Source organism: Ptychodera flava, chromosome 3, assembly GCF_041260155.1.
Source record: "Ptychodera flava strain L36383 chromosome 3, AS_Pfla_20210202, whole genome shotgun sequence".
In the NCBI taxonomy this organism is placed as follows: Eukaryota; Metazoa; Hemichordata; class Enteropneusta; family Ptychoderidae; genus Ptychodera; species Ptychodera flava.
Genome location: NC_091930.1, coordinates 34684812 through 34710073, shown reverse-complemented (window position 1 = coordinate 34710073; position 25262 = coordinate 34684812). Strand labels below are relative to the sequence as shown.

The 25262-nt window shown below is 43.0% G+C and overlaps 1 protein-coding gene across 3 annotated transcripts in view; it reads left to right on the top strand.

Annotated features, from left to right (window-relative positions):
* The first annotated feature begins 1370 nt into the window (after positions 1-1370).
* Positions 1371-25262, top strand: part of LOC139129878 (zinc finger protein 362-like) — a 34326-nt gene continuing 10434 nt past the window's right edge. The window contains exon 1 of one of the 3 annotated variants that reach the window (XM_070695566.1): positions 1371-1577. Coding sequence is in view for 1 of the 3 variants with exons in the window: in XM_070695564.1 (XP_070551665.1) it covers positions 19853-19961 (109 nt within the window). In the remaining 2 variants the exon portion in view is untranslated. Of the gene's footprint in view, positions 1578-19263; positions 19962-22487; positions 22656-25262 lie in introns of those variants that run through there. The other 2 variants (XM_070695564.1, XM_070695565.1) reach the window with 2 other exon arrangements.

Here is a 25262-nt window from a genome sequence, read left to right as displayed (position 1 = left end):
GCCTATCGATGTCATCGCTGACAGTATCCATGTGCGTAAAATCACACTGACCCTCGTGAGGGTCTATGATTAAATGCACTGTTGTTGTTTACATTTCAATTCTAGTCCGGACCGAAATTCGCCTTTCGACAACAACACGCAATTTACATATTGTATATGTAATGTAAGCACGCTTTTGGGAGTAAAACCAAAGAAATAAAATGTCATCAAAAGTCAGAGCTACTGGTCCTCTAATCTTAATTCAACATCGCCGAATAACTTATTTAACGTTTGAAACAGCACACTTCGCAAACTGAGAGGACGATTTTGAGTCCCTTGGTTCACTGCGGGACCGCGCTTTCACTTACACCTGTGTCAGCTCCCTTGATGGAACTCCAGCACACCTGCAGGGAGTGGACGCTATTTAGAAGTCACGCATTCGCGACAAAGCTTAAATCGGACCGGATCATCGGGCTTTGTTGTCCGCTCATAAAACAAAATAATAAAAAATAATGTTGTTTTGGCCTTTTAGTGAGCGTACAATGTGAGAAGAATTGAAGAAATGTGGTCCAGTGCGTGAAATGCGTGGGCTACGTGATTCGAACAACGGCAGACAGGTGTATCGATGGCGCGTTGTTGATATCTGATCACTTACTCCGCGATGAAGAATAACTCCCGAAAAGGTGACCCTAAGTTTAGGAGGATGAGGTCAGACAGTCAGTTTACTCTCAAATACCGAGCGACCCAAGTTGGTAAACACCGGGTGCGTCTCCTATTTAAAAGACAAGGTTCGTGCCAACACAACCTCTCTTTTAAGAGACAAACACTGGCCTTTATTAGACAGTGGCTGGATCCCATTTTACTGGACTACTAACAAACTCTGTGAATGTACGAGTAGAGAAAAGCGATAATTGGTCGCAAACAAGGGACGCGATTTTCGTGTTTGCTCTTCCAATGTAAAAGCAATTCCCTGTGACCTAATCGTGTGTAGACACAGGAGGTCAGCCGGCGTGGTGTCTTGAGAAAACATCGGCATGACTTCAGCGGGCAAGCACGCACAGCCAAGCCTGCCGCTCAGGGGGACACACACACACTCCTATTGTCCGCGGCACGAGCAGCGTGACTTTGTAGGCTGAAGACAGGCGTCGTCAAAGTATCTAATAGTATTCTGGGTCTTGTACTCAGATTTCTTAATCTCGACCAGAAAATAATACAGCGTTTTTTCTCTATCTTTCTTTCTCTCTCTTTCATAAAATGCGACTCCAGTCAATGCTAGCGTTTATGTCCGACTTGATAAATGTCCTGGGCACGGCGTACCAACTTCACAGGGTAACTGTACAAGATGACCGCTAGGTGACGCTGTACCGGTCTCCTGAAAAGACGCAGCGGTTCCTCTTGGGAGAGTCCGGTTGGAGGGCGGAACGTTTTTCCAAAGGAGGTGCATATATAAAGCCAAGGGGGTCGATCCATAGCTGTAACCGCACTCCTGTCAAAATCGTTACGGGCGGTTGAAAAGAAGCATTTTTCCAAGACCATCCGAAACCGAAGGCGAACAGACACTTGTTAGAGTGAGACAGTTACAGGCTAGCTTTGACTCGGTGAGTGAAATCTTGTGATATGGACCGGTTGTTACAGAAATCTGAGACGGTTTTTTTTTGCGGTTGCGGTTAAGGGGCGGAGGGGCACGAGTTCTGCTCAGACATAAACTGACCATGAATGTATATGATACTACTCACCATCGGCACACGTTCGATGATAATGTATTAAAAAGTCTCTGTCTCTCATAACACATCAAGCAACTTTGCATCAATGACGTTTCTATGACACAGGTGATCGAAAGTCGACATCGAGCGTAAAACCATGTTTCTTTCTCTTTCCGTGTGTCCTGTCGCGCGGGAATGCGAGTAACCGCTGTACGCTCCCAAGGTCGCTTCTTTGCTGTCAGTCACTCGTCCATAAGCAGTATTCTAGTCCACGATGTAAACAGTATGTACAGTTAAAAAATTAGTAGCAAGTTCAGGTCATAACAATTTAGTGAAATCAAAAGTTGATTGATTTAAAAGTGGATTCAGTTGAACAGAAAGGCTCAGCTTTTGCTAGCCAAGGAGAATGACGGTTGTCTTGGCGGCTGATCAGATCTCGTATATGGCATTCATTTATAACTTTAAACGTTTGAAATGTGTTTGTCCAATCATAGAGAGACTCAACGGAAAATGTGGAGAGAGAGAGAGGGAGAGAGAGAGAGAGAGAGAGACAGAGAGAGACAGAGGAGAGAGAGAGAGAGAGAGGTGGCGAGAGAGAGGGAGGGAGAGAGATAGGGAGGGGAGACAGAGGGACAGACAGACAGACAAACAGGCAGGCAGGCAGGCAGTCAAATAGAGAGGGGAGAAGTTGGGTGTGCTTGCGTAGGGCACACCTTCATAAATTTGGAGTCGGGCCAGTGAAAGAATTTGGTTCAAATGACCGTATTTGCAGCTGTTCGTTTTATGGTCCTAAAGGTTGTATCGACAAAACCAGAAAATTACTCCACGCCGCTTGCATACCCACTCAGACTCACTGATGCGAAAACATGGCTCTCGATCCCCGTATGCTGACTTTGAAAAAAATTGTGTTTGCGTCAAGTGTGGGTTCATGTGAGCACTTTGGCAAACATACTATAATCGTCTGCACGGCGCGTGACCACGTTCAAAGGGTTGACAATCATTGCACCACGAGTGTTGTGGTTTTTAAAAGCTAATAAACTTGGTGAAGATTAAGTACTTTGACACCGTTTTGAGTGTGTAGAGTACTGCCCGTATCTTGTGTCATTGATTTTAATTTTCTTTCAAAAAGTCAATTTTGCGTGCAAGCTATTGCCACTCGTAGCGGCAAAACGCGAAATGAGTGAACAGTTTTAAAGATGATTTTCATTTTCCACCTTCAGGTAACGACTACCTACCATTACCTGCAAGAAAGAGCGTTTATAAAACGCATGAACTAGTATATATGTTCGTCTTCCTCCTTCAACTGTGCTAGCGATCTAGCCCAATCCACAGTAACCCCCTCTACAGCTGTTTCATTCAGTAACCCCCTCTACAGCTGTGTCACATGCTGACTTTTTATCCTTAATTCCAGCTTGGCTTTAACTCCGCCAATGTACCCCAATCACAACCAACTCTTGCGTGTATTTTGCAATTTTCTCGTGCACCTGTTTACTGCGTCTTTGGTCGTTTGGTCATGCATTTGTCGTGTGTCTGACTGTCTGTCTATCTGTGTGCCAGTTCACCTGTCACGGTTCCTTTCGCTAGGTACAACCACTTTTGACGGTTTCTATCTAAACCTCTGTGTTACTGAAACTCCCCAAACTTATCGCGCAGTCTAATACATGACAATGTTTGTCCTTCTACATGGTGGCAAGCTGATCACATAGTTTTACTCTTAAAAGCGTTTGATGTTGTTTTCACATACACAAAAAAAACAGTGATTTCTTCCACAGCGTCGCTTGCGTGTTCGTACGCGTTCTGATCTCATTTAAATATGCTAAATTGCGAAAAACGGACATGGCTATGCTTTTTACACAGCATCGCAACCCAGCTAATAAAAATACCAGTCTTTACCGCCTCAATATCCACTCTCTCGTATAGATTTCTTCGTCGTATTAGAATTCACAACACGCAGCGGCAGATATCGTGAAAAAAAAATGTATTCTAATGATCCAGGGACGGGAATTTTACTACGCCGAGAATCTTGTCGAAAACTGCTCAACGCTGATGACATTTACATCCTAAAGAACGTAAGTACTTGGAAACGTGCCTGGGCTTATTTCACGTCATTAAATATACAAAGTTTGTGTCTCGGACACACGGGTACATTTCAATGATCGGTGTCTATGATTGCCAAAAATAAAAAAAAGCTAACTTTTAAGGAATTCACCAAATTTTTTTCTAGACTTAGTTTACTACGAACACTTGCCAGTGTACAACGCCAACTACAAATCACGCATTTTGCCTTATTTGGAAAGATTTCATGTACTGTGAGTGTTCCTTGTCACTCTTTATTGTCACAAAGACACTTTTGATTGTCTCCTGGTATAGAAGAATTCATGTTTTGAAGGGAACGCTTGCATATCGTCCGGGAACCGAATTACACCTCACAATCCCTAAAATTGATGTCGCTACTCGCGTCCGTTCACCTATTTTGAACAGGGGTCGCACGCCATGAATTTACCCAGGCAATCAATACCCACATCCTTCACAAACGAAGTTTGCAAAAGGCGCACAAACCAAGACAATAGCAAGCAGCAACAACAACAACAACAGCAACAACGACGACAACCACAATGGTCCAGATCGCAGACCCTTCTCCCATTGTCCCTTTTTTAACTCCCTGGCTGCAAAACTAGACACCGAGTGGCTGTGTCGGTGTGAAAATGAACGCTTTACATTTCAGATGAATAGAAAAGTTGTTGTAGACCGCCCTAGTAGACAAACAATCGGTACAAAAATTGTCCAGTCGAAGCCTTGTGTTTCGCACTAACAGAACACAAGGGTAGTTGGCGCGTTGGTTTTTTTATTCGATACCGCCTACTCCATTTCTATGTAGAGTGGTGGACAAACTAGCATTTGTATATCATTCCCAGAGAAAGAGAGAGAGAGAGAGAGAGAGAGAGAGAGAGAGAGAGAGAGAGAGAGAGAGAGAGAGAGAGAGAGAGAGAGAGAGAGAGAGAGAGAGAGAGAGAGAGAGAGAGAGAGAGAGAGAGAGAGAGAGAGAGAGAGAGAGAGAGAGAGAGAGAGAGACAGAGACAGAGAGAGACAGAGACAGAGACAGAGACAGAGACACAGAGAAGACAGAGAGAGACAGAGAGACAGAGAGAGCTACAAAGAAATTCATAGATTGAATGATGCCAGCTTTTGACGCCAAGTTGGAAATTTAACGTCGCCAAGTTCCCCCACCACCAGCAGCAACCAATATCCTCTTATATACAGAAAAGTGAAGAAATATCATTTTATTGATAAGTCGATCTCATGTGTCTCTTCGCTCTGCGCGCGAATAGAAAATCGTAGGAATAAATTTTCAGTGAACGGGTAGACAATTTAGGTATCTATCTGGTTATGGTGCATACATGCAGTCGGCGACAAAACAAGAAACCGTCTAACAAAGTGTCGTCCGTTTGTCAAGCCTGTATGGTTTAGTCCTTGAAACATCGAAATCATCTGAATAGCCCCAACAGGTGCTATTGTTGTCCGCAGACAAAAAAACCCGCCAGCTCACTGGTCCGGTACAAGCAAAAAACTATCCTTGGTCCATTTGAAAAGGAATTTTCTTCACTTAATCGAGAATCTTTGACGGTCAATAAAAATTGAAATCAGGGCGATCAAGCCAGATCACTCCTGTAATTTTCTTTTCTTAATTGACTGCTCGGCTGAGCCGACGTCTTGTGAGAAGGAGAGTTAAACTTGATGCGCGCTTTAGAATTTTAGTAAAATCGCCGCGGCAAGCCAACAGCGAGTGCAAGCGCACTCGTTATGCGCGACAACTTTGAGAGCAGCGATTGTCTGCTATTCCGAAGACTAACATTACTATCTGACGCTGCGTATAGCGTTTAATTTAATCGAATTGTCTTGGTGATTAGCTGACAATAGCGGAGGTCTCTTTTCTTCTTTTAGTATTCCATTCAGGTGAATTTTGTACAACGGTGAAAGGCGAGTGTGTTTGTTACAGAGCGACGCGCTGCCTCGCTTTCAACCATATTCTCTTGTATTTGATGTTAGGCTGTTTCGTAACAAAACATGCGAAGTAGGAATTACGAAATTGCCAAATCTGCTGGCGAAAACAACTCGACCTTTTACATAGTAGCCGTGAATATTGACATATCGATTTTGATCGGGCGAAGCAGTCTAGCACATCGGTTTGATCGACTAACCATCACAGATCTCCAGGATGTTCTTTGATTTACTTTGATGGACGAGGAGACATACAGACAAACGGATAAACAGACATTGTCAGACAGACCATGGAGGTAGCAGAGAGACAGACAGACAGACAGACAGACAGACAGACAGACAAATACGGCATGTACCCTAGCTACCCCGTTCTCATGACGACTTGAGTTTGTGGCCACAGATAGTCATTGTCATGGCATTGATGTGATGAGAATCGCTCCCCGACTTTCTAAGAACCACAGTGACCGTTACGGGCCGCCATCTTCACCACTTCGCGTTGTCTTCACTTACCGTCTTCTTGAAACCTATGTTCTGGCGACACACAGGTATCCCTTCTCAAGTTCTCGTAGTTGTTCACGCCCCTCACTTCTTATTTTACCCCGCCCTCTCGTGTTTCGTAAAACCCAAACTCGTTGCTTTATGTTTTTTTTGGGGGGGGGGATTCTCAGGATGATTTCGGTCGTCCAGTTCCCCCTCCCACTCGTCCACTGTTTCACCTTCTCTCCGTCACCCCCTTTGAATATTCAAAGTTTCCCCTCGGTCTTTGGTAGACCTACATCTTATTTTCTCCGCCCCTTCTCCTCCTTCCTCCCTCTTTCTCACCTCATCCACTCTCTATCTTTAAAATTCACGATAGTATGGCAATTCGGACTAATCCTGCCGTCATTTAGCGTACCACATTCTACATTTACATGTACCTAGCAACCGCTGTTGCCCTATCTCTCAATGCCTGTGTGTAGCGGCCTCTGTTGCTCTATCTGTCTCTCTCTCTCTACGTCGCTGTCAGTCTCCGTGTCCTGCAGGTCTACAATGCTAACAATCGTCCGTCTGTAATCGCCCTGTATAACACCATAGGCCCCGTTTTCTGGAGTCTATGGTAGCATCTATGCAGACTGACACAATGGCCCGTTTTTCAAGGCTCCCTACCAGTCTGCGGGGGAGCGACTTACAAATATCCGTCCAGTCGTAATCTCCCTCTCTGTCAGTGAGCGAAAGGAAAGGTTCGGCTTTTCTAGTGATTATCCACGGCCAACAAATAACCAGGCTCCAAGGGGAAAAATGTTTGTGAGAGATTTGCAGCCCGATTAGGACAAAGCAAATCCACAACACTCCCGAGGCCCGCTCGTTTAACGAACAAACGGGTGCATAGTCTTCAAACCATTTTGAAAAGTCAGCTCGCAGAATAGGCGCTGAGCAGTTTACCTGTCCTCTGCGGGAGACTCTCCAGGCATGGGCCGGTATTTTTTACCCCTCTTTCATTCCCTCAAAAAGTCAAGCGCAAACAAGAGGCGGCATTACCGTTATTCAGATATGGAAGCCCGGAGGGAGTTTCTGCAGGGCCCGAGAGAAGAAAAAAAAACGGAGAATGAAAAAAACCCATCCCCGTTGAATGCAAACACGCTAGTTGTACAGGATGGCGATCCGTACACCATTGTGCGAAAGCCCCAATTATGATAATGCTGGGGTCAGCCGGGGTTAATCCGCTGAGTTACTTTGCTGTACTTTCCGTCGGCTAAAATCTCACCACTTTCGCTCTGTTGCGCTTTTTTCTTAATTCACCTCCCCCCTTGTGGGCTTCTTTTTAACAAAACCAGAATCTATACAGCCGCGATACAAAACCCATTCTCTCAGTGTCGTCCATTCGTGGGGGTTAGCTCGCCTCTTTTTTTTCTCCGCTTGAAGGATTCCTTTCTTTTTGTCTTAATTTTTGTTTTGGTTTGGCCTCTCGAATGACCCAGGGAACTGAAAGAGCTCGCTGTGGTGAGAGAGAGAAAAAAAATCTGCCCGTTATGTCGTACGGTTCAAATTCTCGTCGTCTCAGGTGACTTTTCTTTCACCCCTTCAAACGTTCGCCCAAGAATCCCTTTTTCGCGAGAGTACTGATGGATATTAAAGCGAGCACTTACTGCATTGCCCCATTGAAGGGGAGGGGGACGTTGAGATTCCACGCGTTGTCGGCTTTCACACACCAGGTGGTGTGAGAGCGTGACTTCAAACATGCCAGTTCTCACGAATACCAGAACCCAACTTTTTTTCTAAAAAAAATGCCCTACTAGGAATGCTTACTTCATCCAAAAGTGTCAAAAGTCAACCCGAGCTTACACAGTAGATCTCTTTCAAAAAGGCCTGAAAATGTATGTTTGGGAGAAGGGAGCTAGATTTTTGTTGGCATTTTGCCTTAACATATACCTACTACAATATAAGTCAGTCTATCAGTTAACCAATTGAAAACCTTCAATTCGTTTTCCCATCGGGTAAAGCTTATTATGATGTCTCAACATGTGTTTGCGGCCGATGTCCCTCTGGGATTTGATTCTAATCGTGGGAAGCTATCGTATGGTCAATATCCACATCTCCCTTCTTGTTTACATTCATTCCTGCCAGTGTGTGGGGGGGGGTTGTGAATGTATGTGTTTGAGAGAGAGAGAGAGAGAGAGAGAGAGAGAGAGAGAGAGAGAGAGAGAGAGAGAGAGAGAGAGGACGAGAGAGAGGAGAGAGAGAGAGAGAGAGAGAGGGAGAGAGAGAGAGGAGAGGAGAGAGAGAGAGAGAGAGAGAGAGACTCTATACTCACTCCGAGAACCCTAGCTTCAATCTCAACGTCCTTGCACCTTGCATTTTGTCTCTGTTCATTGAAAACTCAAACAACATCTAGTAAACAGTGGTTCTTTTATCAAACCGTGTTTGCTCGCTCGGAAATTTGGGTGACTGTGAAATGAGTAAAAAGTGCCTCAACAGATGTGCGGCTAATCTGAACTCAGCAATAACCCGATCACAAATGTGGAAAACGTCGGGTTTTTTTTACTTTGAGAAAGGTATAGCAATGAGTTCTAAAGTTGACATCTTGATGAGTTCTGAAGTTGACATCTCATAGTTCAAGAATTACCCAAAAAGGACAAGTATGACCCATGGAATGCGATCATTTGAATCTCCGGAGAATAAACATTGTGAATTCAAAAGAACATGGAATTCTACAAAGCGATGTCAAAGTTTTGGAAGTATTTTTTTTATTTCGACCAAAGAACAAGCACTAGGTCCAACAACGTATTGACAACCTGCAAAGGCTAAAAATTCTCCACGTATCGTATTTTTCTGATCAGATTATACTATAAGACCAAAGTAATAACAGTGAGGCACCGTGTAGGTCCCCTCGTTTCGATTAATTGGCGCGTAAATATCTTATCAGTGGAGGCAGCCCGTCCTCATAATTATGCTTTATAGGCATAATTATGTCTTTGTAGGCGTTGTCAGTGTTGTTTGGAGAGATTGACTGTTGTTCGATGTTTGTGTCCCTTTTAATGGCCGCAGCTGAATATATGACAGCCGATTGGCACGAGGCTCAGTTTGCACATCCACGGGACCGTGGCACAGCATACCATCGATCGGTATGGCACGGCGTCAATAGAATCTTGACATTTTGCCATAGTGCGTGGGGGGGGGGTTCTATTCTGAAAGGAAAATACAGAACGAGATAAATTATAGTCAGCTCGTAGAAGTGAGTCGCTATTCAACGCTCATTCAACGCTCGATGCAACAGGTTGCCACCCTTCGCGACGGACCGGTTGAAACGTAGCGTGTGCGCATGTTCAGAGCTATTTGCGTTGCCTTGGTGATGAACCTAGCGATAAGCCGCTGCTGCTACAACAAAACGCGTCCTCCGGGATAAAAGTTTGTTCTCTACAGTTGTCTGTTAATTTTGGTTTTTTCTTCACTCGCTATTTTGCAACAAAAATGCAGTGATATTACATTCAATACGGCCACCTGTCTACCTCTCCAGGAATCAGCAAACAAAGCACAGCATGATCCGTATGTATGTATGTATGTATGTATGTATGTATGTATGTATGTATGTATGTATGTATGTATGTATGTATGTATGTATGTATGTATGTATGTATGTATGTATGTATGTATGTATGTATGTATGTATGTATGTATGTATGTATGTATGTATGTATGTATGTATGTATGTATGTATGTATGTATGTATGTATGTATGTATGTATGTATGTATGTATGTGCTAAAGAAAATCATAATATCATGCATTGACGATCTCATTTCTTCAGCAATAATATTGACAATGTAGAGGAAACATTCCTGTTTCTTAGCGCGCCATGGCTATCCAGCAAAATTCCAAACTCTAACGCATGTGAAAAGGATTCGATGTAATTAGTTTCAACATCCGGCAAGGTTATCTCCTTGATTTCAAAATCAGCCTATAGGACTCTGATTTCATCAAAGAGATTTCCACGGACGCTGGATGATACCAGGGGTCATCAACCTCTCTAGCGCTGGAATTAATTGTTTTTGTCGTCATTTGTCCGTGATGTAAAAGCTAGTTGTTTGCACTTTAACATGATAAAGGGAGGACTCTACGTCATCGAGATAAGAAGGTTTCAACTCACAGATCTGAGTCTCGATTCATTGTTCAGCATTTCGTTTCAAATGTAACTGGAGTCTTTCTCTCAACCGACCCCAAATATCAGATTTAAGGTAGTATGCGCCTCGAAAGTGAAAGACTTAAACTTTTGCTCCAACTTTCCTGAATGAAACTTTCAACCATTCTGTTACCAAATCAACAATGAAAATCAGGGTCCACCGTGCAAAGTTCGGAACAGCGAAACAAATTACCCAACATTTTCCGATATTTGAAATTAAAAATGGCCGCCATCCTTGTGTTAACTCTATGGGGGCGAATCAAATTTTGGATTTTCGAAAAACTAAGCCGGCGAAAGTTTTTCTTTTTCCAAGAGCTTTAAAATGAGCCCCCACAAGTGGTAGATCAGAAAAGAATTGTAGAATTTTGAGAGTCCGAATATCTGTCCCCGAAGCACGTTCTACATTAAAAGTTCTATGTTGCCAACATGTAAACACTGTATGATAGACATCCAAGTAGAATTGGACTGGATTTCAGTCCAGACTCCAATTGGTTTATTAACGATAACATTGCATTTTGTACGTGCTTCCATCTTTAGACCTTGATTTATTCAAGATGATATGAGTATACAGAGATTAGAATTTGAACATTTGTCATTTACAGGAAAATAAAATAATTCCAAAGAATCGAGGTTGGTCTCCCCCTTTTGGTTGGAACACTACATCTGAAAAGTTAAAACTCAAAATATTTGAAATTTTCTTTACATCACCGAGAAGCCTCTCGAATATCTGAAGTCAAAACTCATGGTTCATGGGCAAAATGTATACGTGCAGATTCCGTCGTAGCCTACACATGTACAAACCAAAACCTCTTTCCCTCGCATCGCGTCTCAAATTGATGGCACTAAAGAGAGAATAAAGTTTTCAATTGCATTGTAATCACGTGAAAAGAACCGATAAAATGGTACTATCCACTTGAAAGAAAAAAACTGAGATCTTATAAAAATGAAAGTCACTCCAATTTCGCCTGGCACTCTGCGTGTTTATCCAAACAATAAAACAGAGACAACACAAAAGGGAATCACTGGGCCTTGGACACTTTGCAGAATGCAAGACAATCGCCGTGCTCACTTGTCCGTGGCTGTATTGTCCGCGGAGTATTGTCAAAAGAAAACAAACGATGCAATATATTTTCTTCGCCGACAGGTGTAAGACGTGTCGTGTAGCGACACGTTCGAAGCCGCGTCCCAATAAAAGAGAGCTAGGTCAAAATAAATCCTGAACGTCCCTGATCAACTCACACCTTTGATTATTTTCTAAAGTTTTTTAAATCTGGAGTCCTTATTAGTACGCAGATATTGTTTGTGTTCATGGCAACCCCATGATCTGGTATGTAAAGAGTTGTCAAAACATTACGCATCTGGTATATATATATATATATATATATATATATATATATATATATATATATATATATATAATATATATTATATATATATATATAAATGGTGTTTATCTTCTTTGAACTATTGGTCAATAAAGCTAGGATTTTAGTTGCCGATCTACTATACAACTAAAAAGTTGCCAAGACTTTACGCATCCAGTGTCTGTCTGTCTATATATATATATATATATATATATATATATATATATATATATATATATATATATATATTATATTATATATACATCGTATTTGAATTGTTCATCAACATAGCAATAAGTTTAGATGCCATGCACACAAGCACACATGTCACCACCCCTTCAGGAAAAAGAATTGCGATGATATATCGATCATTGTTCACCAGTCTAAAATCATTGCGGAAATCATTCTTGAAAGAAAGACGACAAATCACGGTAAGACGTCAATTCAACAGAAATAATGTGGATATGGTGCACTGCATACACCTGTGACGTTGATTGATGACGTAATGTAGATCCGTTGATGCACAGTCCCTCTATAGAGGGACTGTGGTTGGTATGAAAAGTTTACAAAATAGCTGTAGTTTTGAGAGAGAGAGAGAGAGAGAGAGAGAGAGAGAGAGAGAGAGAAGAGAGAGAGAGAGAGAGAGAGAGAGAGAGAGAGAGAGAGAGAGAGAGAGAGAGAGAGAGAGAGTGTGTGTGTGTGTGTGTGTACGGAGAGAGCCTATAAGTGTGAAATAAAATTGAGGTTGGGACAGCTTCACGTTGCGATGTCAGCATACACGGACGATGAACTTTTTGAGGATGTCACCATTAAAACAACCACGACAACGACGACAACAACAACAACACAACAACAATAACTACAAACACAGACAGGGTATAGCATTCTGAAGTCGACAAACAAAGAAGGCCATGCGGATAACACAGTCCGTCAGCTCGCATCGTTTGAAAGCGGTAGAAAAATCATTGGGGTTTGCGCGGAATTTGACGCAAACTCAAATGTCGTCGTATGTGAGCCTGTGAAGAAAAGTTTGTTCGAAGCAGGACACGTTAGGGATAGACCTTAAAAACGTTTTAAAAACGTTTTTAAAGTCTATGGTTAGGGCTACATATGCCCTGGACTTCCACGCTGAAAGGTCGTCCCTCTTCCTTCCTACTTCCTTAAGCTTGCTTGGTTCTTGACAGCCGAAGGAAAGTGGCCCTCCCTCCTCCTCCCCCCTCCTCTCTCTCTCTCTCTTCCTCTCTCTCTCTCTCTCTCTCTCTCTCTCCTCTCTCTCTCTCTCTCTCTCTCTCTCTCTCTCTTCTCTCTCTCTCTCTCTCTCTCTCTCTCTCCTTTCATCGTCAGTTCATGGTAGAGTCCTCGACAATGTGGTCAAACACAAGTCCCTCCATCTCAGTGATCATTGAGGGGCCAAAGTATGGACATAGAAATGTTCGCGGTCGGCACGTTTGCAAAAGGAGTGAAACCTATATAACTGATCTTCGCGGGTCCTGTTGCAATCGTTTATAGAAATCCAACCACTGGTAATTTCGTGATATTACAGTCACATCTAAGGCGCTCTAGGCATGCGCCGTACCGATGCTTGCTGTGGGATTACGCTTCATTTTCCCGGTTCCAGCAGAACTTCCCCTTTGAAACTTGGAAGTTCATTGACATGTAAGTAGATGGACCGTGATTTGAAAGAAGGCGACGTTAATACAGTAAAGGTACAAGACTTTGTCAAAAGACACACGATTTTCCTGCAGGCAGTGGGTTGGCGTTATTCTTTAGGAGGTGTTGTGTAAACAGTGGCAGGGAGAGGCTGTGTGATTTGCATGTCGCGATATTTCTTTGTCCGTGTAGGGGCGAGTTTTTCACAGTAACGCTGTCGATTCGCGTAGGTTGTTTTATCGCTTTGGACTTTATTGTAGTAAATTTTATCTTACCCCTTATCCGAACAGACGAAAAAATACCAGATTTTGTCCCTAGGATCGCGAAATTCGTTCGCGGCTTGCCGCCTTCCGTTGCAGTGTGTCCGACTCGATTGTGCGACTGTCGTAGACAGGCCCCATTGCTGTAAAAGCGCCATGTACTTGTACTTCGCGAGACTAGCGAGCAGGTGTTATCAATGTATAGATTTTTCACACATTCAGTATAGTCAGCAAATTGATAGTAAAAAAGACAAAAAAAAACACAAACAAAAAATACAAAAAACAACGTAACACTCAAGTAAAAAACACCCAATAGTGCAAAACCAGGCTTATGCTCAGACGACCATGGAGCTACCAAAAGACACGACCAACCAAACTCCCCTTCCCCTAGACGACAATTTGGAAGCGACGACAAAATTTTACCTGAACTTCCGCTAAACACGGTCAATTCCTAGATTGTGTTGTTTTGAAAATTAAGCCGCCGACAGAATTAGAACATCAACATTCTGAACTATCATTTATTATTATACATACATACATTTACCCATGGAGCTAAAAATGACCATGGTGCCAACTATGGCTTATGGCCAGCGAGACTTTGCGCCTGAGCGTCGAATTAGAGCGAAACGTTTGACAGGACAGTGGTTTCATTGGCCCTGTAGTCCCAACCTGCGCCATTTCCGACATCGCAAAGTGTATCGCCGGGTAGGGGGTTTTATAGAGCTTGACTACTATGACCAACAAGGCAACAATAGACCATAGGGGTAGAAGTGTTAGTTCCATTGATAGACCACGGTCTCCGGTGGAGGCACAGTGGATATACCATGGACGTAAAAATTTCTTTTTTTTCCGTCAATGGATAGACTACTAGAAATGCCGACCCGTGGGGGACCGCATTTTCGCCTCTTTAGACCCAGCTTGCCACGCCCTGTGATAAGTTCAACACTATCTACATAATCAGCTTTAAATGTTTATAAAGATGTGTCCGGAAATAAAACAGAAACAGGATTTCGGTTGTGTGTCATTTACACCTGGCCGCAAATTTGGGCCCACTGACAGGTAGCATGCGCGGACGTCAAAATCGTGTAGACCATGGAGGAAAACGGTACCTGCATGATACAACCGTAATGGCCATTCCACAAGGGGCATATCTTGGAGTTACACATAGCGGCGAACAGCTGGGACTTCCATCGACATTTTTGGAACAAGAAAGTGAACAGTGCACTGTTATATAATGCATCGCAGTTCATATAAAAATATGCAAAGTCGTTGTTGTTGACAAACGGTGGTTCATATCGGGGAAAAACAATAAAACAAAGCGTAGACAATTAAAACTTTGTCGACAGTAATATCGGACATTGCGCTGTGGACACTGTATATTTGTCATGATTTGGGCAATATAAAAAGATTAACATTCATTTATAAGCAAGATGCTGGAAAATAATATTAAAAGACACAGCTATGAACAGATCTTGTGTTCGGGCTTGAGAAGGGCTTAAATACCGAAATAGTACCAAGCTACAATTATCAGGGTGCTTACTAGCGACTCCAAAGCCTTCGAGAAATCACTGAATATGTGTTTATGTGTCGCAATTGTACTAGTATTTCAGTAAAACATTGGCCGACCAGCGGGGGTTTACAATACTGTATTGTATCTCCCGCTGGTCGGCCAATATTTTACTGTATTCATTTTCACTTGCTGTAGTTTTATCCCTCTTTTGAGGTCGTTTGTACTAGTATTTCGTTTGCCGGTGAACTTGAAGTCTCACGATACCTCGTCCCGATGCAGACATTTTCAGCGCGAGTCGTCTTCGACGTTCATAGTCATGGCGACCTCCCGGAGAACCTTGGCCGGCACAAAGGACAATTGTCTCCGTGGAGGAATGCCAGTTATTCTCTCGTCGACAATTCCCGTGAATGGTGGATGCGTAAAGAAAGAAAGAAGAGTGTCAGCAACTTATTTGGACATCAGTTCACGAACTCTATTGTTGCCAGCCGATCACCTATGACAAATACTCGCATTACACAGTTCTGGAACCGTCGACGGGCGGTCGCGAGCAGCAACCAACACTAAACAGTGGTAAACAAATACAACACGTAGAAACTCTGTTGTCAGTGGTAAAATGAATCAGGGATTGTAAATTTTAATTTTCATGGTCGTCATCGGAGCACATCTCCTATTTTATGTTTGTTTTGTTTTTTTTCCCACAGGATGTTAACCTTCATGACGTAAGAGCATTATGTTTAATTCTCATTATCTTAAATGTCAATGACACATGTACAGTGGACTCTCAAAAACAATGTGGTCTATTCAATCAACTCATAGATCCCAATTATCTCTTGGGTCTGGGTTAAAATCAAGATTTTATTTATGATAGAATTCAACACTGTGAATACGGCAAATTTTCGTTTTTTCAAACTCATCACCACTGTAAAACAAAGCAACATATTTTTCATCAAATCTGATACCGCCAACGCTGTGTCCCCGAGACAGGAGACCGTTAAAAAAGGCAGGTTTTGTCGGGAATTTCGCATACTGAAACCCGCAGGAGTGACTTTGTCAAAACGTATAAACGACGATCATTGATTTCCCCCGTTACGTGTTCTCATGTCCCCCTTGATCTACCAACAAAGCGTTCTTTGGACCAGTGCCGACTGATTTCGCAACTGCCAAATAATCGGTAAATGCACTAGTTAATAATTCCAACGGTTTATTTTTTCTCATACGAGTGAAATAAATACGAACGCAAACAATTTCATGATACGTTCCCCTGTCCCCTGTAAACAATGAAACAAGCCAAGTAATTTTTCAGACCGACAATTTATGCCATAGAAACACGGACCCACTCTTTTCTTTGGGGTCCGCGATGGACCGTTTCGCCAGCCATGGATCTCTTTGGACGCGTAGCACACAGGTGGGCTATCACCCGAACACATGCCGGTGAAAAACGAATACGAATGAAGCTTGTCAAAAGCGTCGACTGATTTTCTGCATCCAGATATTTGCAAGTTTCCGTATTCGGTGACACATCTTGTCATTTCAGAGCATTTGCATAGCAATGATACGCAGATATTTACCCCGCTTTCCATTTTTTACGTTTTCTGTAATTGCAGGGAACTCCTTGGTGAAATCGTGAACATATTTGTTCAAGAAGCGAATAAAACATTTCTTATTTTCTTCTTACTTTTCATTTTTATATTCTACTTGTTAGAAATTAAAGTACAAGATAACAATATTACCGTAAAAAACACTCTTCGCAACTCTACGGTACATGATAGGTATCATACATAACGCCCCCATTCCACGTCATAGCTGATGTTCATTTCAATCACACAAGGAAGATTTGTGGATGTACAAGAGAGGGCCGTGTGCCGTATGATTGTTATTTCAGAGCACGGTTAACACGGTTAACAATGAAACGAACTAATAATTTTTATAGTCCTACTCACCAGTGATGATTGACGTCGATACCCCTCACAATGAAAAGGAGAATATATTTCGAACATAACATAACATAACATAACATAACATAACATAACATAACATAACATAACATAACATAACATAACATTACATAACATAACATATTTCGAACATAACATAACATAACATAACATAAAATAACACAACATATCATAACATAACATAACATAACATTATATTACATTACATTACATTACATTACCTCTCTAAAGAGCTTCCAAACCGAGATAAATCGCGCCTACAGTTTTAACACGATGTGAGTCTATCATTGGTGTCAAAGAATCGATGTCGTTGTCCCTGTCTGTATGGTTTACAAGCATCTGTCCTTTTTATCTGAGTATTTACAACTCTTTCTGTCGACCATACGGTGCACTGGTAGAAGCTCAAATACAGTCGTGCATCTTTGTTCGGTACTTTGAGCATAATATTGCATTTTCTATGTGCTATCATGGATATTTCTTTAATACTTCCCTGGTACTATCGACTGTTTATGGTACTATTTATTTTGACTTGGTTCAAGTCGGTGAATTAAAAAAAATACTTATTTGTCATAGTCTCTCTTGTGTCTCTCCAATTTCATACAAACTGTATTCGGAATTTTAGCAGCCCTGGTCACATTTTCGTAGCGATTGAACCGGTTACCTTTGAGTCTGCGCAGTAGTGAGTTAAGTTGCCTACGTTCCGGGAGAAACTCCCCTGCATAGCGTTCACCCTCATCCATCGCGTTCCACCCACTCACGCGTTTCACATGAATACAGAACACAAATCATCGCGTTAACCCCGACTAAAACATTCAAAAATCACAGACTTGAACCAAGTTTACTACTCACTGGGTACTCGCCTCGATGCTCATCCATGCCACCTGTCGCTGGAGTCTCGTGTTTGTTTGTTTGTTTGTTCTGCGACTCCTGGACGTGTGATAGCCATCGCGCGCCATTCCGCCTGTAATAACTTTTCTTGTCGGTCGGACACGAACAATTTTTGTTTACCATCCTCAGCTACAGGCGATGGTTCTGTGTTTGTTTCGTCAGACTGGTTGAGAATCGTGTCTGGTTCGTGTATAGGCAAAACCGACGGCGATATAAAGAAACAGCTCGGGTGAGTGACCGGTTGAAAACATTGATGTGAAAAAGAGAAGTGAAGACATAAAAAAGAGAGGGATTCTCCTTAAAAATCAGAGGTCGAGCACGTGCGAGATCGCACGGTTGATTAAAACATGTGAGCGCTCGCATCTCAGTCGGTTACAGGTGACTTGGTCGCATGAAGACGACAAAACCGTAAAGTCGAGTCTTTAGTCGACTGTTATTTTGACAGAAAAAATCCCAAAGGATCTTTATTGCAGAAAGAAGAAGTAAATTAAACATTTCCCAGAGGTGATCTCCCTCGCCGGGGGTGTACAATAATGCAGACAGATTTCTGTAAAACGTTACAAAATAACTGTTAAAGAGCACGAATGGCCAGGGATGACGTAACGGTTACGAATTAACCCACGCCCCGGGATCCTGACACAGGAAAAAAAAGCAGCGACGGGACTTTTTCTCAAAGACAAGTATGGTCGAGATTTCATGAATTCTGAGTAGAGGCTTGGGCGTTCACGATTTGCGATTTTCATGGCCTTCTTCAGAAAATTGGGGCAATTTTATCGAGAAAGCTGTTCGAAAGAAAATGTTGGGGGCCTCTACACTCAATAAAGTGCAACTTGCCCTTTGTTAGCCCTTGTTACAACAAAAGGGGATTATGACAAGAGTTTATTAGCATTCAGTGTAAATGAATTTCTTGGGGTGTTTACCGCTGGGCCCATACACTAGAGAAGTGTTAATATAAAAGGTGTGAATCGGCCGGCTTTTGTCCGCCCTCCCTTCTTCATGTCCTCGTACGCAGACGATCCGATTTGTGTTGGCCGTTTTATGGATCAAACCTGTTCTGACAGCATCCTTCCAAGGATGTTTTCCCTGCTACATGTTTGTGCACGCCTCGCAGGATTCATAATGCCATCCTAACCATCCCTACATCCTCCTGAGGACATTCATTCACCCCGAGAAGAACTCCACTCCCGGGCGCTGGTGACTGCGCATGCGCAGAATGATTACCGTATCCGGTCGAATGGAGACTGTTTGTCATATACGGAATGTGAGAAAACAAAATAGAGGTGACGTGCGGTTTTCGGTACTTTGCCTTAAAACCTTTTACGAGGACAGACACGTGTTGTTCTTTTTAAACTACGCTGCTTCAAGTGTCGAACGATGAAAAGAGCTTAAACCAGGTCTATTAATCGGCAAGCTTCGAGAAAAAACGTCCACACTTATCGCGGAGAGCGGCACTCAAGTCAAGGAGGACACCCCTTATAAATAGTGAAGATGGCCCAACCCGTTTTCATTCATTCATCCGCACGTTAGAGCGAATGATTTTTCACGCATTGGTGCACTAGCGTTTTACCGTTTCAATTTCAGTACTTTTTTTGGCAAAGCATACCACTCAGGATCGAGAACATTCAACCAGATTCCACTCATCCGGGCCAGACCCCTCCAGCAGCGCTAAATACACTAAGCAAAAACACGTCAGGACAACACGAGGCTAATATATATCCTTCAGTGCCCGGGAGACAAAAAAAGCCGAATCGCAAATTTATCGTCCTCCAGACCGCAAAATAATACATGCTGGCCGCTGCAACGATCCGGCCGCCCCGAGCTAGTTCTGGACTTTCTCCAGTGTTACGTCGTTCCGCCTTCGGGGGCAAGTCGAACACCAGTCGTCACGATGCCGAAGCTGTTCCTGCTCCGGAAAACTGCGGAGGATCTGCAGGAAGCGGTCCAGATGTACCGCCGACCGATGACCTCAACGTGTGGCAAAATGCAAGAGCTACTAGGTAAGCCGTCCCCATTGATAATGCCTTCCGTCTGAATAGACCCATTTGGTTGGAGGGGAAATTTTGTGGTATATTTAACCCGAAGCCTGGCCGGCCAACCTCCTTTGCTTTCGTGATTTGTATATTCTATACCGTTTGTGCCTAACAACGGTACAACATGCGACGCGACCTGGGTGCTGGCATCGCTCGTCGGGCTTGGCTTCTGTTTGTTTAAGAGTTCCCTCATGCGAATATAAATCAACAATTTTCCATGACTGGACGTGGGAATCTCTCCCCGAATGTCGTTTTTTTTTTGATTTACACCCGAACACTTTACTTTTTACACCGGATATTTTTGAAAATCCCTTGTCGTGTCGTCGCGTGCCTAAAAGCGATGTTCATCTTTGAAGCGACGGTTAGGTTTCGGTATACCGGGAGGATTGACCCGCGGCGGTCAGAACAAGTGCGTGCCGTCCTCAATCTCACATTGTTGTCGTTAATTTTTTGTCTTTAAAAATGAACTATGTATTGACTGTCATTAATTTATGTCGAATTCTGAAAATTGCTTCGCCCCGCCAGTGATTAATTTGGATCGACAAGGAAGCAGGGAGGAAGTTTGAGAATTCTCATGTAATAAAATGGCTTTCGCATTTTACGTAAGGATGAAAAATGTTCCACGTTCAGGCCAAGGGTGTTTCCCTTAGCCTAGCGGTTTCATAACATCTGTTCATGTGACTAAGATGGGACAGCCAACAATGCCTGACTTATCGGCCTTTGTTTTAAAACGGTACCGGCGCTATTTACATTTCAAATTACGCTTTTCTCACCTCACGGTTGTCCCAGTAACAGCCATGAACTTGTCGTTCTGTGCGCCAGAATGCCCGATGACGTGTTGGTTCCAAGCACTGTTGACATGGTAATGCACCAAGGGATGTCGCTCTCTCTCTCTCTCTCTCTCTCTCTCTCTCTCTCTCTCTCTCTCTCTCTCTCTCTCTCTCTCTCTCTCTCTCTCTCTCTCTCTCTCTCTCTCTCTCTCCTCTTCAAGTAGGGTATATCATCTTTTGGTCGTGTCAGCAAAGTCCATACATGCATACGTGAATACTCACTTCATCGGTTTTCGGTTCCCTTATCACCATTTCAATAATCGCCCGGTAAGGTTAGCTTGTACCATCACATGCGACCAGGAAGTGAGAACAGTTGCAAACTTCAACAAGCTTGTCACACGCTGAAGAAGGCCCTGTGTGCTTGTTTGTGTTCAACACGGCATCGCTTTGTTATAAACTTCTGTTGTAAACCACTTTCGGAACAGGGTCGCCGGGTTTTGTTCAACCCAGTTTTTCTGTCGGCGCTCCTCAGAGCTGTGTCTACTAGGCGCAGGTACATTTTTTTTTACTTTCTCCCAAATTACGAATGGCTTTGCAAGCTATACCGCCATTGTGACAGCGCGCCGTACAAGTTGCTGCAAATATACATGAACAAAAAAGCGAGTTCATAAAATCAATTTATCACTTCTCGGGGGATTTAGCCCCACTTTTTATAGTTAAGTGAGCGATTGCGAAAGACCAAAGGGGCCAGAAAAGTCAACCGACCAGCCGAAATTGCCCTACAGGTTGTTATGATTGTCAACAAGGCAGGCTGGTGACGTCGGCGCGAAAGAACAGGGTATTTCATGGGTTTGAACAAAAAGTTCCAACGTGACCCTCGCTATAAGTCGTGTGAAACGCTCGGGCGTAATAAACCCACTGAAACTCTTCAAATCTTACATAGTTATTAAGTTTACCAATAAATCAGAGAAGAGCTACAACAATCGTCCTTTTCCTTTTTTACGAGGAGAGTGTCGCCATTTTTCACAGTTGTGACGCACTCTAGCGATAGTTTAGTTTTGAACGAGCGGTGTTACAAGACAATGTTTGCAATCAAATGAACCGGAACATTCCGCGCCGAGCACCTAGAAACGCGCTCAAAACCCCAATCGACAGGTGCCTTTCACAGGTGCTCGAGACAAATTACATTAGAACTCTTTTCACCGAGGTATGTTTTTTCGTTCCAGAGGTATTCTAACAAAATTCGGTACAGGGAAAAGAGCATTGTATGCTTTTTCTCGCTATTTTTTTGTCAAAAATTGTTAGGAATTTATCAACGAGGTTTACTTCACACCGCCAGGTCACCCTCGGTGCCCTTCTCGAGTTGTGGAGGTTTGTTTCCATTGTCCCGCTTTGCGTGGACAGTACTGAGTCGACGTGACAAATGCCGTGTACCTGTCTCCGCCCGCGGGCAATGACTTGATGAATTAGCCCCCTGTCCTCTCAATCGAAACTCACAAGGGCAGCCATTGGCGCGATCTTAATAGAGAGATTCGCTCTCAGTGAATGATTTAAACCGCCACTCACCCATCGGAAAATAAAAATGAGGGCTTGTTGGTCGTGGGCACAAAACAACTCGACAAGTTGGTACTCGTCTTGGTTTTCCCTTCAGCGAACAGGGAGGGATTGGATGAGAATCATACGGCCGCGTCTAATAAAATTAAACTAACACGAACCGTAGTTTGAGCTCCATAACCTGATACGGCTAGACATCGAACGGTGTTCAGGTGGCCAACATAGCGGTGAGCAGAGAAAAGACATCCCCTTCGCGTTGAAAACAGCTGAGTCAGTCAGACGCCAACGACCAGTCTTGGAGCCGCATCACCAGATACGTAGCCATTGTTCATTTCATGTATGTATACTGCAATTTTGCGAATCTTGCGTTAGCGGTAATCGTGCGCGGTTATTTTTTTTCCCGCGCCGCGACTCAATTTCCGGGAAGCCCTAGAAAACGATCGGGATGATACGATACGTATTCCCGCATCCCAGAGGTAGTGTAATCACAAGCAAAATATAGGACTTTAGCAAAGTAGTAATCGTGTGATCGTAAAAGTCAGTTATTAATATGCGAAGCGCTAGTGTTGCGGCTTTTTTAATTGGCGCGCAAATTTTCGACCCAACGTACGGCCGTCTGCCCTACCACAATCACGTCAGTCACTTTGAGGGCTAACATAGTTTTCCAAACTGTTTTACAAGCACACTGCGACCCTGCTGTGGATTGATTTGTGATTCTGAACGTACAGTATCAAACATATTTACAAGCAGACGACAACTTTCACCCACAAATACTCCTCTGTCGAAGTTTCACCCTATCACGGCTTTGCAGCCAATTCCCGAGGCAAGTCTGGCAACTGAATACTTTTTCTGAAATTCACCCTGTTCATTCTTAAAGTTCGCCCCAAGGACCGTGATTTACCGCTGTTGTCCAAGTGATCGATGACGAGATCAACCAGGCTACAGCAGGTGCGGCCCAGCACTGCGCATGCGCGATATTTGAACTCTCTTATGAAAGAGTAGAGACCAGAGCTCACCCCGTTACAATTTTCCGCTTTGAAAGAGCGTTGAAAGTAAATGAAGCTTCCAAAAGAACCTCAAATACCCTTGGTTCATGGTAGGATACGCAAACGACAGTGACTGAAACAACCGACTTGCCGTGCGTGCCACGTGCTAGTGACAAGAATTCCAGCCAATAATTACTCTTATCCTTATCAGCTGGACAGATTAACAGTTACATTGTTACATATTTGTCGAGATAACGTCCCAGGGTTCGCGTCCTGTAGACGAATCAGAGAAATCCTCGGCGGCTCTCAATGTCATTGTCCTGTAGGTCTTTGAACTTGAGCTGGCGTATTTTGACGAGTTGTTATTGGCCGTTTCACATGGAACAATGCGACAAGGATTTTCGTTCCCGTATTTATTTTAAATAGGCTTGGTAAACAAAGGGTCCCATGATTCCCTTGTGAGGGCAATCCCAGGTGTTAATGGGAAACAATGAAAAACAATTAACCACGGAGCGTCAGCAACCGGCCCCTTTCTGTGTAACCTCATTAGGAATTCAAGTTCAATGCTGGGTGTGTATGTGCCTGGCATTACGGTAGCCAGCTGGGCGCGAACAAAAGCCGATGGCCAAACATTCACATTGGCCCCGCACACTCTTGGGATTGATGTGACGTAGGACAGAGAAAATATTATTGCAGCAAGGTTTATTTCTTCAAGCTTTCTTGTACGGTACATACCGACAATTCAGTGAACACCCAAAGTGCGAAGTATCAGGACAGCATACTTCTGTGAAGTGAACGTTCGTTAATATGTTGTTCAAATGAATCCGTTTGAAGTTGTCCTATCCGTCTACACTACAGTGACTCAATAATATATATATATATATATATATATATATATATATATATATATATATATATATATATATATTATTATATATATATATATATACATAACTTTAACAATGTCAAGGCAAAAAATCATTGCGCATGATCAGAGAGCCAATAGTGAGTGACAACCAGTCTTTGGTATTTTAGGTTTTGGTCTTCGAAGGTACGTAGGAATTAAAAAAAATATATATGTAGGGGGTCTTCAGACATTTGGCACTTTGAGCGGGAAACAGTTAGCTATACAACGGTTATTTCACTCTAGCGGCGGGCAAGACGCGAAAAAAAGACTCTTAAAACAATGGTTAATTAACGTCCAATTTTAGATATAATTACGACCCCTTTCGCAAGCTATTCATGTCTTTAGTAGCTTAACTTAGTGGCTTTTGGTTCCGATCGCATGCACAACAGCTGCCCACTTTTTGAGGGTGAGTGTTGCATCGTCGTAGTAAATTGTTACAAGCTGTAAAGTATGGCATACTGTGTATTGACGCAAAGTTGCTTTATTGTCGATTGATGTTTGGAGTGATCGTATGTTAATTGCAACGGGTGTCCCTTGCATCGTTTCTTAACGAGAATCATTGTCTTTTTGTGTGTGTATAGACTCGTAAACAACAATGTATTGTCTGGGTCAAAGTTCCGAAATGCACGAAAGGTATACAATTGGAACTATTTCTGCCAATAAGGAGTGTTTGAACCTAAAAAAAACCCAGAAAGTCCAAATTTAATCGGACAGTATTTCATGACTCTTCAGTAACTGACCAGTCCGGATTTTTGTTTTAACAGCGATGGGGCGATACAACCACGGATGACAAATTCGACTTTAGAGAACGACAGGTGCGACTTATCGATAACATCGATTATGGCGACAGACTGGAGGGTGAACTGAACCGTAACGCTTTGCAAGCTATAATGCTATTGGTTATTAGAAGTACACGTCTTTTGTGCACAAAGTTTGAACCAATCACCGACAACGTTGCGAGACTGTTTTCGGCTGTTATGTCTGGCCAATATCGTATCGAATATTTTTGAAATATGTTCACTGCTCGGCGGGGTCAACTGGTCCGGTGCGC